The following is a 14,831-nucleotide window of genomic DNA, read 5'->3' as shown; positions in this document are numbered from 1 at the left end:
AACAACTGTTGCTTTTCCCTTGATACTTTTAATATTTTTTCTTTAATTTTTGGCAGTTTGATGAATATGTGTCTTGGTGTCTTCCTCCTTGGGTTTATCTTGTATGGGACTCTCCGTGCTTCCTGGACTTGAGTGAGTGTTCATGTTAGGCTCATCCTAGGTGACCTCGTTGACACTTCCCTGTCTTTGATCATCCTTCCTGGCGGGTTTCCCAAGCCCCCTTTTCCTGCTGAAGCCCTCTCGTGCCTACTGGACATCTCCGTTCTGAGGCTGTGCTGACAATTCTAACTACTCTGCCTGCTTCCTTTTTCCATGAGTGGAATCAGCACCTACCCCACTGTCCAAACCAGAAAGTTTGGAGTCACCCTCCCTCCACACACACTCCCTGGCACTGTTCACCTCCCATATTCAATCTCTGAGTTCTGTGGATTCTTCTTCCTAAATCTCTCTATCCTCTTCCACCACCCCAGGTCGGGCCACCATCTATTCTGGGTTATTTCCACAGCCACTCTAGACGGCCCTGCTTACCTGTGTGGCCTCATCCCAGCCTCCAGTGAAAGCACTGAGTGCTCCCTCTTTCTCTAGCCAACTGCTGCTCATCCTTCAGGTTTCCAATCACCTCTTCCAGGAAGACCACCAAGCCAGATTTAGGTGCCCTTGCTACGTGTTTCCTATCAAAGCACTCTTATCACATGATACTGCCCTTTCCTATTTAATGTCTGTATCGCTTTGCAGGCCATGTGTTTGTGGTTCATTATTTTAGCCCCTGAAGCTAGGACAGTAACCATAAAGACATTCACAAACTTCTGGATGAATAAGTAAAAGGAGATTTCCAAATCTATAAAATTCAAACCCAAACTGAGTGATATCATCCTAAATAACTTAATTTAGAAACAAAAACCTTGAGCCCAGCTTTCAAATGGTTTGGTCAAGAAAAGGCACCTCAACACCATGAGGAGTAAGCTGAGAGCACAGGGGCGCCTTTCGTGTAAGCAAACCCCCATTGTGGGCAGTTGAGGTTTGCACACGGAAAGCTGCCTCCCAAATTCTTAAACTGATTCCAGTTGAATCTGTTTATAATCCTGCATAGTCAACAAAATGTGGTTCAAGTATTACCTAATGTCCAGTGACTCAGAAGAAAGTAAAGAGTCTCCTCGTCCATCTCTAAGTCTTTACACACAAAAAATACTCTAATGAGATCTTAACATTTTATAGTTGGAAAGGAGTTTGAAGCTCATAAGCAATATTTTATTGGTGAATTTGAAGCTCAACACTGTCGTTTTACAGGTGAGAAAACTGGGACTCCAGGAGGCAGAGAAACTGACTCAAGGTCACACCTGCCCTGTTAGTCATAAAGTGGGGCTAGGTCTCGGGTGCTGGGCTGTACCTGCCAGTTTGGAGCATGCTGACAGCAGAGGCGGCTGTTTTCTCAAAATCACGTTGATAGGAAATGTTTCACACACACCTCAAACTAATAACTACTTCACTGTCCAACAGGGCAGCCAACCTGAGGGAGAGAACTGGAGGAGAACGTCCCTCGGGCCCATGAAGAGCTTCTCACTGTAGCAGAGGGGAAATGGCTAGAACCGCATGTCCGCGGGAGTGAGGTGAGAGAGAGGCCGGGCACTTACCTTTTCTTTGTCACTTGCTTCCCTAGCCACTGTAGAGCCCTGAAAGAGAAAGAGATAATGAAACCATGCACACGCGAGGTATCAGCTTCACGTGAAAAATGCAAGCACTCCAGGGCAGAGCACGGAAATAAATGAGCACCGACTTTGCTCCGGCCCCTCCCCGAGTGTGCTGCACCCTCTGTAGGGATTTCTGTCCACCTGTCTCCAACCCCTTCCCTGCCGTGTCACCTGTGCTGTCTTCTCCCTGGTTCCTGTCCTCCTGCTGGAAATCAGAAAACCCAACAATCACGTGAACAATGACTTACTAAACGTGGAGTCAAACATCAATCGTCAGAAGTGGTTGGTTTGAGGGTCTTCAAAGTGAAGTGGGCCGTCAGCTGGCCGCAGTGACCACTGGGGCATAGAGGCCTCTTTCCCACGCTGCGTCCTCTAGGTGGGGGCGTGCCCTGGCCCCCGAATGCCCGTCTCCCCTGGCTTAGGGTTACTGATGCATGTGCTTCCTCACTTACCATGACTAAGACCCAGTGGGTACTTCCCGGCCCCTTTCACTTTGGAGGTCCCTTCAAACACACGTCTCCTTGCACCGCTTCTGTGTCAGAACCTAGGCTGAGCACAGAGGTATAAAGTAGAAGAAAACACAGTTCTTGGTCGCAGCAATTTCTACTCTACTGCACTGGTTTTCCAAATGAAGCCCTCGGTTCTGTGTTGTCTGAAATGACAGAGTCCTCCTGATGCCGACAGGGGTGCTTTGGGGTAGAGTTCAAGAACAGAAACTGTCCTTTGTTTGTGGAAGATCTTAATGCAAAAGAAAGATTAGGAAATAAATGGCCAGTGAATTCCTAACTTTGTTAATACAACAACAGTGAGCATTTATCCTTTGTGCTCCGTGGTGACCATCGCAGTGTCTCACCCAGCAACGCCTAGTGTTTGCTGAGTGAACGGCTGGAGGAGGATCACGGCCCGACTGACTGCTCTCCCTCCCCTGCCAGCACTGGATGCCCAGACTATGACTAGGTCAGTGGAGCGATCCATTTACCTATGTTTTAAATAGATATTTATTGGCCTGGAATACTTGCATTAGCCAATCATTAAGAGAATGTGTATGTGACTTGGGAAAATTTAAAGTAGCTTCTAGGTTGGCCACTCTTAACATTTTTGCTCTATGACCATCTTGCCTTCAAGCAGCTCAGGCATTAGTCAGGATGTGTGTAATGTGTTCACAGATGGGGAGACTCCTTGTACTGGGGAAGGGGGCCAAGCTCAGGCCAGGGGCTCCCTGGGGCCACTTCTCCATCTGCCTCATGCTCAGCATTCCCAGGTCTGGTGGATCCGAAAGACCCTGCTGCCAACCCAGGGAAGATGCTCGAAGCTTCTGGGGGATGTGTCGGAGGAGCACAAAGCTGACCCAGCACGTGAAGATGAACCGTGTAAACTGGTCCTGAAGGAGAGCCCTCTCTGCCTGGCTGAGCCCAGCAGCCCGTCACCTGCACTGGTTTGTTTCTTCCTTTACAGATTCTTGAATTCGGGCCATAGTCTCTTCCTCTGTACACTGACTGCTATCAAAGAATGTTCCCAAATTTAAAGGGGGGGGGCCTAAATCCTCAAGTATTAAATACTTGTAATACCTGAGTCTCTGTATCTTTAACCAAGTTTTTTAGTCTCTGTGTGTGTTTTCCCCTCTAAGATATAATTTACTCTGCTCCTAATTCTCACTGAAGCTTCGTCTCTATGTAAAAATGCAGAGCATTGGCCTGGAAAAACTCATCCAAATTTAAATTCATTCAGAATTTAAAAATTAAAACAAAATTAGAAAAGTTAAGTCAGTCAAGGCTGAGAGTCTGAGCCATGAAATGATGCCAGATGCCCAGGTTCCCTCACAACGGCAAGTACTGGCAAGAAAAGTTTACTCTACAAGCTAAAAAGGGAGATGAAATCACGACATCCAAGGTTAAAACTATAACATCCAGTCTATAAGAACAATTTACATCAGGATATGCTTGAACAGGATATGCTCAAGCAGGATATGCTTAAGATAGAGGCGCTACCTTAAGCATTTCCGGGGGATAAAAACGTAAGTAGAACCAAAACAACTGCCTTTAAGGGACTTAGCAGTAGAGTGGAGGAGACAATGAAAATCCATCCACTCCTCCCCACACGCCGTGCCTTATACTGGACGTGACACATACATATCTCATTAATCCTCACAGCAGCGGAGGTAAGATCACCTCTGTCCTACAGATGAAGAAACTGTGGCTCCTAGAGCTTCAGCATCTTGCACACAGCTAACAAGTAGTAAAAAACCAGGACATGTGGCTTCAGAGGTCATCTGGCTCCTTACATGGGAGAGTCAGGCCAATGAAAAGACCTATAATACTCAGCAGAGTGAGCTAAGTAACACTGCCAAGGGCCTCACGAGAGAGATGGTTCCAAAGAGCCCTGTAGGCTGGGATTTCCACCTATAAAATAGCTACAACTTGGAGGCAGGACAGAGCAAAGCTGTATTTGGGAAGCTTATATTGTTCATCTGAACTCCAGAGGGTAGGAGATAAGCCTAGAACATTCCCCCTCCCTTAGACTAGCATTTCTCAAAGCACAGTTCAGCACCCAGGGGTCAGCAAAGGCAAAACTATCTTTACAATAACACTGAGACACTATTTGCCTATTTCACCACCTTGATATTTGCACAGATACTGCAAATACAATGGTGGGTAAAACTGCTGGCAGCTTAGCACAAACCCAGCAGTGGCACCAAATGGTATTCGTGGTTTGTCATAAAACATACGAATAGCCTCGAGGAAGCAGTTCACCTAACTCAGTCAATCCATCATTCCAAATGACCAAAGCATGACGTAGCCAGACCAACGCGTGCAAACAGACTGACGGATTTTAATAAGTTCACCGATGTGATTTCAGATTCCACACTGTGACTCAGCTTTGAGAAATTACCACTTGTCAGGTTAAGGTGTGATATCAAAGGAAAACATCCACAAATTTCTGAAAAAGTTATTAAAAACTCCTCCTCTCCTTTTCCAACTACATATTTGTGTAAGGTCTGATTTTCTTCATACACTTCAATCAAATAACTTGGCAACAAGTGGAGAGCCAAACCAGACAGGATGTTCTAACTGTCTCACAAAACCTGACATTAGAGAGATTTGCAGAGATATAAAAAACAATGCTACCTGTTCCACTAAACTTTTTGATTTGGAAGGTATTTTTCATAAAGATATGCTAACATGTAATGGTTTTACTATTTTAAATACTTTTTTTCAATGTCTCATTTCTAATATTGTAAGTATTAGTAGACATAACCTACATAAGCAGAAGCTTTCTGGGGTCCTCTTTTAAGGGTGTGAAGGAGTCTGAGATTAAAAAAAATATTCGAGATCCACTGATAAAGACCAAAGGTTGGAAAACTTTTTCTGAAAAGGGTCAGAGGGGTAGTGTTTCAGGCTTTGTGGTCCCAAACGGTCTCTATGGTAACTACTCAACTCGGCTGTTACAATGCAACCACATACGATACACGAACCACAGGCATTGTGGGAGTCCGATAAAACTATTTACAAAAATGGCCATGTTGGCTGTGCCACGGAGGCGGGTCACAGTCTGCCAGCTCCTGACCTGGACGTTGCCTATGTCGGTGATCCCAGAAGTCAGATCCCCTCACTCCACAATCAGAATTTCCAGTGGTCCACCTCTCACTTGGGGTCTCTGAAACAGCCTGTCTCCAGGCCTGCCCCTCAGCCTATCCCTCACCTCCTTCAGGTCTGCAGTGAAGCGAAACCCTATTCCAAACCGCATCCCTTTCCCATGCTTCCTGTCTTTACTTCTGTCCATGGCACTGATCACTTCCTAGTATACTCCATGATTTACTTACCCCTTTTACTTATTACCATCCGTCTTTACCCACCAGAATGTCAGCTCGTTGAGAGCAGGTTTGGTCTGTTTTGTTCATCAAGCTATTCCCAGCACCTAAAGCAGTGCCTGGCCCATAGCTGGTGTTCAATACATACTTGTTGAATAAAACAGACATGGTATCGCTCGTAGGTACAAGGGGTCCTCGCTTAACACAAAGGAGCGCTCCTGGCAGCTTTGTGCTCTGGGCGCCTCCTAAGTGCTCAGCATGGTCAACTACATACAACGTGGATGACCAAACTTAATGAATAAAAGTTAATAAAAAGCAGTCTTACCTTTAAGTCATATTTCCTATATACAGATAAACGGTGGCTGAACACATTTCTTGTAACAATCACATATATTTCAACTCCATCAACATTAAGCCGGTACATGCCCAGGAATTGGGGAAGAAGGGTGATCCCATGACATTCCACTATATACTGCATAGGAGAGAAAGAAAAAAGGGGGGGAAATGATCCAGTCAAAAGGTGTTCGTTCAGCTGTAAAATGTAACTCTTCTGCTCTGGTGTTTATACAAAGTGATAATGGTTTATTATCACAACTATTAATGTCCTGTTTACAGAAAATGACCATGTTTGTACTGCCTTCAGCAGTACAGGTCTGCGTCCATCATGCAGACACAGATAAAATTCAACTCTATCTCGAGAGATATTTTCTCCCTAACATTCCAAACTAATTTGTAAAGTCAAAACTTGGATGTAATGGCGTAGGGTGAGAGGACAAGTGATTGGTCCTTTCTGTAATTCCTTTAAAGTGAAATCACACTCTACCTGGGGCTGCCATCTTCCTCCCTAGAAGCCTTTATGATGATTTCATGAGGTTGAGGCAGCGTGACTTGGCCACTAAGATCAACTCCTTTAACAGTGTTGAAGTCGAGGTTAAAAAGGAAATTGTGGAGAAAGCTCAGTGTTAGAAGCTGGGAGAGTTGGGCTCCAGTCCTGGTTTTCCTGTTTCTTATTGAGACTCTAATGTTTAAATTGCCCACTGGTCTCCCAAGGCAAAAGGAATAAAAGCAAAAATAAACAAATGGGACCTAATCAAACACAAGCTTTTGCACAGCAAACGAAACCATAAACAAAATGAAAAGACAACCTACAGAATGGGAAAATGTATTTGCAAACAAAGCAACCGACAAGGGCTTAATTTCCAAAATATACAAACAACAACCCAATCGAAAATTGTTTTTTCGAAAAACACTTCTCCAAAGAAGAAATACAAATGGCCAACAGGCACACGAAAAGATGCTCAGCATCGCTGATTATTAGAGAAATGCAAATTAAAACTACAATGAGGTACCGCCTCACACCAGTCAGAATGGCCAGCATTCACAAGTCTACAAGTAACAAATGCTGGAGAGGGTGTGGAGAAAAGGGAACCCTCCTACACTGTTGGTGGGAATGTAAATTGGTGCAGCCACTATGGAAAATAGTATGGCGGTTCCTCAAAAAAACTAAAAACAGAGTTGCCATATGATCCAGCAATCCCACTCATGGGCATATACTGAGAAAAAATGATAATTTGAAAAGATACATGCACCCCTCTGTTCATAGCAGCACTAGTTACAATAGCCAAGACACGTAAACAAACTAAATGTCTATCCACAGAGGAATGGATAAAGAAGATGTGGTATATATATACAATGGAATATTACTCAGCCATCAAAAAGAATGAAGTAATGCCATTTGCAGCAACATGGATGGACCTAGAGATTATCATACTAAGCGAAGTAAACGAGAAAGACAAATGCCATATATCACTTATATATGGAATCTAAAATACAATACAGATCAACATAGCTATGAAACAAAAACAGACTCAACTATAGAGAACAGACTTGTGGTTGCCAAGGGGCTGGGAGGATAGGAATGGGAATTTGATTTTAGCAGAGGCAAACTATTATACATAGGATGGATAAACAACAGCATACTGTATAGCACAGGGAACTATATTCAATATTCTGTGACAAACATAGTGGAAAAGAATATATATATGTATAACTGGTCACTTTGCTGTACAGCAGAAATTAATACATTATAAATTAACTATACTTCAATAAAATAAAAAAAAATAATTTATGAAAAACTTTTTTTGGATACATTAAAATGAATACTTTGTATATTTACAAGTGACATTGAATAAAAAATTCATGTCAGTGAAGAAATAAACTGCCCACCAGAGCAGTGGTGTGAAAAAGGGCTTGCCCCCGCTCTACAGACAGATGGACACACTCTGGCCCCATGTTGGATTCATCAAATCCACTGAACAAGTCCCAGAACTGACACCATTTCCAAGGAGAGTTGCAAAAACACAACATGCGTTTATCAGTCTGGAATGACGATACTCTAAAAGGCCACAAGATGGAGACACTTCTCCTCAAAAGACCATCCTTACAAACTGGGTCCCACTGCACTTTCCAAAGGAAAGTTAGGTTTTCCTTTCTTTAAAATGAGGGGGAAAGAAGATTTCAAACAAGCTCTTTTATTCCCATGACGTGTGTGTGAACTCTCTAGGATAACTGAACAGCATGAGTAACATGATTCCAAAATTGTAAAAATTGTACCTGTTGTGCCTATTTACAGAGATGTGTCTGGAAGAATGGTCACTATGGTAATGGTGAAATTTAGGGTAACTGCTTTCTTCCTTTAAAAAAAAAAAAACTATTCTGCTCGAATTTTTCTGTGGTACAGTGGACATTTTATAAAAATAAGAAAGTAATCAGAATGCCCTTTCAAACTTTTTAGTGGTAAACACTGTAATAATCAACTCTGATAATATTAAACCATCTTAAGATGTTTTTTTTAAAAGCCTTTAGTTTTTATCATTAAAGAAAAGATGAACAGCATCAGTACAGGAGTCTGATTTTCGCCACCCAGAGTTTTGGAAGACTTTAAAGATGCTCCTGCCCTTAAAAAAAAAATCTTACTGACCATAATTGAGCTATATATTTTAGTTTGATGGATTTTTTTCTGAGTTTCACCCACAACCTGCTCTTAATGCAAAGTCTGATCAGAGGAACATTTTCTATTTCTTGCCTTTCAAAAAACAGTAAATTAACTTGATTTTCGCTAATACAAAATAGGTGGTAAAGAGCTCTTGGCTGAAATGAAGATTTCTCACATCTGATGTAAAGAAACAAAAAAGAGTGGTTTTCTGGTAGCTCTGAAGAGAGATGGTTGGATGGGCCTTTTAAACACATGGAGGCACACAGGTTTCAGTTTGGCTGTTCAAGTCCCCTGTCTTTGTGCCATTCTGCTCAGTTATTCTCATCATGGCCTATCTTTTAAAAGTCCTGCTGGTAGAAGATATCTCTTAGATCAAAATCTTGGTACAGTCACAGAGCACCCGGAACAGAGCAGATACTGACCACTATCCATACTGATGAATATGTTAAAGAAACATGACTACAGGAAATCACCGACAAGCTGTTTTTTTCCCCCAGGGGAAAACACACACACAGATTACATTCTACAACTCCTCTACCTTTAAGATTACGTAAGTTACTCCATGTTAAAAAAAACAGATCAAATTTGATCCACTTCATCCAGCAAGTTTCTATGTGCACTTGTTCTCAAAGGCAAGGCTCACCTATGAGGCTCTCTGATGAACACCTTGAAAAACAGAGTTAATAAACTTAAAAAACTCCTGAGTTTATAAATATGTACAAAACCACAACCACAGAAAGCCTCTCACGTTAGAGTTCAGTATTGACAAGCCGCAGTTGGTAACAAAGGTTTAGAAAGCATTTATGCGTCAAAACTTTGCAGAAGAGAAATGTCTCCCCGTGAATTGAATTTCTGGGTGGGCGCACCGGGAAGACGCTGCTTCACGTCAGTGGAGGAAGGTCTCACTGGGTCTGTGAGCACCTGGGCTGGGGCACCACTGCACACGGAGTCACTGCGTGTGGGAGTTGACACAAACAGGCCCAGATACGATTCCCCTCAGATTCTTCACCAGCTGACCCAGGAAATGCTGTGCACACACCCCCTACATCAGTGGGCACATCTATGAGGGTTCCCCCACCCCACAAACTACTGGACGTTATCCCACATCTAGGGAGACTGTAAACTCATGGCCACATCATGCTGCTCGAGCCTTCCTGATCCAGCTCCACATTCACTAGCTGTGTGACCTTGGGGAATTATTCAACCTCTCTGTGTCTCTGCATTTGGAGATGAGGCATAAGATTAGCAGTTAGAGCATAGGGGTTTTGTGAAGGGTGTGAAGATCAGGGAAACAGCACTGCAAGGATGGCGGTGATTCAAGTGGGAGCCGGATGAAACCAGGACCCTGGGGTGAGGGGTGGGAAAGGAAGTAGGGAAGGAAAGAGCGACGGAGGCAAGCTTGCACCTGATGTGCTCCTCAAATGCTCCCTGAGAAATGGATTCTGTTTAAATGCAGGATGGGAACTCCCAATTTCAGGGAATCTCCACAGAACAGACTTACCAAAAATGAATAATGTTGCATGTGTGTGTATTTATTTATAAAGTGAGGCTATATTTTTGTAAATGTAAAAGAAACACTAAAAAATTATATTTCTCACTCATATTGCTTTTAGGATCAGAACTCTAAGCACTTCCCCTTCAAAAGCTTAACCACTGACAAATTAACAAAACAACCTGTAAATAAATGCTTCAAAATTTATTTTAAAAGGGTGTGTTGGTAGCACTACAGTATCATGATCAGTTTTTTGGCACGAGCAACCTTTTTTTAATAGTTAAAAACAGCCTCAGCATCTATTAATTTCTTTTTAACACTGTTGATTTGATTGCAAGACAATCTAAGGATGAATCTTTGCTTCATCCTTTTTAAATGCTTAATTTCGAATTCTTGTAATTACAAGAATGGAGAAATAGCGACTTAATCCCGAGGGTCACTCTTTAAAAACGGTGTAGGGGAATTCCCTGGCGGTCCAGTGGTCGGGACTCGGTGCTCCCACTGCCAGGGCGCAGGTTCAATCCCTGGTCGGGGAACCAAGATCCCCCAAGCAGCTCAGTGTGGCCAAAAAATAAATAAATAAAATAAATGAAATAAAATAAATAAAATAAAAATAAGTGTAGGTATTTCTTTCACTTTCAACCACTGTTCTGATGTGGCTACAAGGCAATCCTGCCTAACAGGCGAAGGACATAACGCAGATGTTCCTTGTCTGCCATGTTAAAATCTCAATTTACAGACTCAACAGGTGCAGTGCCCTAGTGCCACCCAGTAGACTCTTTCCTAGAGGTCAGATGAGTCTGTGGACTTCTGCCCTGTGCCACTCTGAGGTCCCAAGGGAGATAAGAGGTCACAAGTGGACCAAACACTTGGCAAAGCTGGTCATCCACGTGTGGCTCAGGAATTAAGAGCACACATCTGCCAGAGGGATGACTGTTCTGAGGGCGCCAGCTGTGGACGCACAAGCCTGCAGAGCCTTCCTCTCAGTGGCTCCTTAGATCCGCTCCTTTCCCAGAGGCCTTCCCATCTGTGGCCCAAAGCTGGCCTGTTATTTCCACCCCTCCAGGCTCTCTAGGTCACCTTCTCTCACATCAAACAGGGAAAGTCTTGTCTGGCACATGAACTGGCAGCTTTCAGATGCTTGCGATTCAGTGATGACACTGAGCTTCCATCTGAATAAGGCATGGAACAGTTAGTCCCAAATTTTTAAAAAGTGACCTTGATGGTCATCAATTCTTACACTTACTATATGGAGCTAAAACCATCACAAGTATTCTTGGCATCAGCGTCCATATTCTCAGTGTTAAACTCACGGCATTACCTATATTTGCATTTTTAAAATATTGTTTTTTATTAAGTATTTTTCACTTTTGCATTTTCATAGCTGGATGCCTCGTGTCACCTTGCGTTGTCATTTATCCTGCGGTGGCTTCTGTTTTTTCCAAGAGTGCTTCTCAGACACTTGTATTTGCTGGCAATGTTCATCTGTAACCGATAACAGTTTTTACTTTCTTCTGTCGTCTTTTAAAAAAATATCTTCTTGTACGAAAACTCCATGGTGTCACCAGTAAAGGCAAATTTTATCTCTTCATTAGTCTCCCTTAGAGCTTTTTCCTATATAACAGCTTGTCAGAACTGTAATGTAATGACAAATGGACGTGGTGAAACAGGAATTTTAAAAACATAAAATGCAACAGCCACAAGATCTCGGTTTCCTTTGCTCTTGGGTGCTCAACAAGAATAACAAGTATTGTGAATCCCCGATTTGTTGCTTCTTCTCATGCAAAATGAAATGCCATTAAAAGATTCACAGCTGACTGAAGGTTTCAGCAGAGAGGATTCTAAGTGATGTACTGGAACGGATAAATATTTATATCTCCGCATGACAGTGTGAACCTGGGCTCCAGCTCTTGGAAATTGCTGTTATTATCATGTTTCACTCATTTTTTTTAGAGGCTTGAAGTGACAATTTAATATAGCATCAAATTAATACTTCAATGTAAAGTCTTGCTTCAGTTAATGTTTTTGAAAGGTTAAATTGTCTGTAATCCTTATTGTGCCTCTGCCTATGTTTACAGATTGCTCCAACAACATTCTTTCCATAACGGTAGGGCGGGGGGGGGGGGGGGGGGGGGAAGAAAGAAAAAGGGAAAGAAGGAAGGAGGGAAGGAGAGAAAAAGGAAAGAGGAAAAAAAGGAAGGAAGGAAGGAAGAAAGAAAAGACAAAGAAAAGAAAGAAGCCAGCCTGAAATTAAGGATTGGTTTGCTTTAAAAGGACCAAATAAATAAATAATCCAAACATTCCTTGAATATTTTGAATTATCCTTCAAAATTCCTTGAATTTTGGGATAATGGTCCATGTCAGTTAATATGATATCTTTTGGTTTCAAATAGTTTTAAGTCATAAAAGAATGTAAGGATGACTCCATTTAAGCTAATGTAAGTATAAAATTTTACTACTTTTCTTAAACTTAATAAAAAGCAGGCTTAAAAGGAATAAACATTCCTCTGCAGTATTTACAAACATTCTTAGTACTGAGATACTGCAGAATATACCTGAATGCAAACATTGGTGCCCCAACTCTGTTTGTTATGCTGTTCTAGAGACCCATACATAACATCATCATTAAAGATGAAATGACTTCGTAAAAAACACCTTATCAGGGACTTCCCTGGTGGTCCAGTGGTTAGGACTCTGAGCTTTCACTGCCAAGGGCCCAGATTCAACCCCCGGCTGGGGAACTAAGGTCCCACAAGCCGTGCAGTGTGGCCAAAAAAACTCACCTTACCATAAGTATAGATGGAGTTTACTCAATGGTTACAACTGAAATGCAGATGGACTGCCCCAAGCATCCCAGTGTTATGTGCTTTGGGAGGCCTGGCTGCCCAGCTCTGGAGTGCAGTCAGCAGCCTTTGGTTGGCAGCTCCTTCTGGGCCTGCCTTCCTGGCCCTTTGGACCAACATGGCAGCATCTGGGTGGAGGACCCCAAAGGGCCCCACCAGGTTGGCTGGCAGCCTGCCCCTCCCCCTCTGTCCAGTCTTCCTCCTTTCCTCCTCCCTCACTGGCTTCCATCCCTAATCAGTATCCTGACTCCACATGCTGTGGGCCTTCTGCTCGGGCCAGTCACTCCTGAGCAGCAGACACAAGAGGCAACAGATTCAGGACCTCCAGGAATGGCAGAGCTTAGGACTACCGGAAATAGAACTTGAAGAGTTATGCATAGAGCATTTGAAGAAATAAAAGGGTGCAAGTTCAGAAATGAGCATATATAATAAAAAACGATCAGGAGTGCACTGGTGGATTTTTTTAAATGGAACTTCTAGAAGGAAAAATATGATCTTTGAAAAAAAAAATCATTGGACGGGGAGGCAACAGATTAGAACAGCTGAATAGAGAATTAGGAGGGGGTGACACAGCTGAGAAATTTATCCCAAACGGAGCAGAGATGTTTGGAGACAGAAAACGGGAAAGGAAAGTGAAGTGCCGTGGAGGCTGGAATGAAAATGTCAAATCCGTAGATGCTGGGGAGAGGCGGGGAGACAGGCGATGTATGAAGAAAAAAGAACAACGGGAATTCCAGAAACTGGAGATAACGTGCTGCAGGAAACACGTGCTGCTGAGTGGGCTGCGCAGCTGGAAACCTGGGGAACTACGGCTGGGACGCTGGGAACAGACGGTGACGCCCCCACCTGCAAAGTGTCTGCAGAGTGGAACTGGAAGGGGTGCTCCCCAGGCCACAGGGACCCTGGAGGTGGCAGCGCCTTCAAGACTTTACTAAGAGAGAAGCAAGAGAAGTATGTGCAGCTTCTGAAGGCACAGAGGCTCTGCTGGGAGTTGCCTTGAATCTCATAGTTCCAGGTGCTCATAGGGCTTAACACTTTAATGTGCTTTTCACATTTCGACTGGCCTCTCCTCCAAAGAGAACAGAAAAGCCAAAGAGCAGACTCGGAACGTTTCTCCTGCTCTGGAAAGCTGGTCCTGTGCTGCCACTTACAGGGGCTTCGTCAGCATCACCCGGGAGCACGTGAAGAACACAGCATCTCGGGTCCACCCACGATCTACTGAGTTGGAATGTAAATTTTTTACAAGATGCGCGGGGGTTCCGTCTATAATCGGCAGTTTGGGAAGCGCTGAAGGAGTGTGTAACTTCTTCTCTTTGGGCACCACGCCCTCAATTTTTAAATTTTAATTTTTGGCTTTTAAGGGACCTATTTTCTCAGTTTCTCTCTGTTCGTGGCCAATGTGACTGTCCTTCATGGGAGGATAAAAAGATGTACTCCAAGGAGGTTCCAAAAAAGTCAAGCATTCACCCCCCAATCCTTTACTGAAACTTGAGGTACTAGCTAGCTTTTTCAACAAGGATTTCAGATTTTTAGGTGTAACTTCTAGATTTGGTTCAAGTTACTGTCTCCCAAATGACAAAGGATAAGAAAGGATTTTTAGGTTACTTTATCAATTTTGTCAACTCAGTCACTTTGAAATAAAAAACAAATAAATTTAAACACTACATTTCAAAAACATAAAAGATATTCCTAACACTATTTTCATAAGGCATTTCTTGATCATCTGCATTGGAACTTGTTCCCTCCGCTAAAATTTCTAAAGTTTTATTGACATTGACTCTTAATTAAAGCTGAAGCCACACAATACCAAAACTCCCAATGAATTCAGGTCAAAAAAGAAAAATCAGTCAGTTTAGAAGAAATAAGACATTCAAGAAGGTTCTTGACCATTTTTTCCTTTTTGAATGCTCTTCAGCATTGCTCAGCTAATCAGGTGATAATTGTCATTTATTTATTATATTTTTAAATTTTATTGGAGTATAGTTGCTTTACAATGTTGTGTTAG

General features: G+C 42.8%; 1 protein-coding gene across 2 annotated transcripts in view; it reads right to left on the bottom strand.

Annotated features, from left to right (window-relative positions):
- Window positions 1-14,831, bottom strand: part of PIP4K2A (phosphatidylinositol-5-phosphate 4-kinase type 2 alpha) — a 176,665-nt gene that overhangs the window by 39,307 nt on the left and 122,527 nt on the right. For both annotated transcript variants that reach the window (XM_032623881.1, XM_032623882.1), the window contains exons 5-6: window positions 5,822-5,968; window positions 1,632-1,670 (exon numbers count right to left, since the gene is read on the bottom strand). In XM_032623881.1, coding sequence (XP_032479772.1) covers window positions 1,632-1,670; window positions 5,822-5,968 — 186 coding nt within the window. The remainder of the gene's footprint in view (window positions 1-1,631; window positions 1,671-5,821; window positions 5,969-14,831) is intronic.

This window comes from Phocoena sinus, chromosome 2, assembly GCF_008692025.1.
Source record: "Phocoena sinus isolate mPhoSin1 chromosome 2, mPhoSin1.pri, whole genome shotgun sequence".
Classification (NCBI taxonomy): Eukaryota; Metazoa; Chordata; class Mammalia; order Artiodactyla; family Phocoenidae; genus Phocoena; species Phocoena sinus.
The sequence above is the reverse complement of the archived record's forward strand: the minus strand, read 5'-3'. Positions and strand labels throughout refer to the sequence as shown.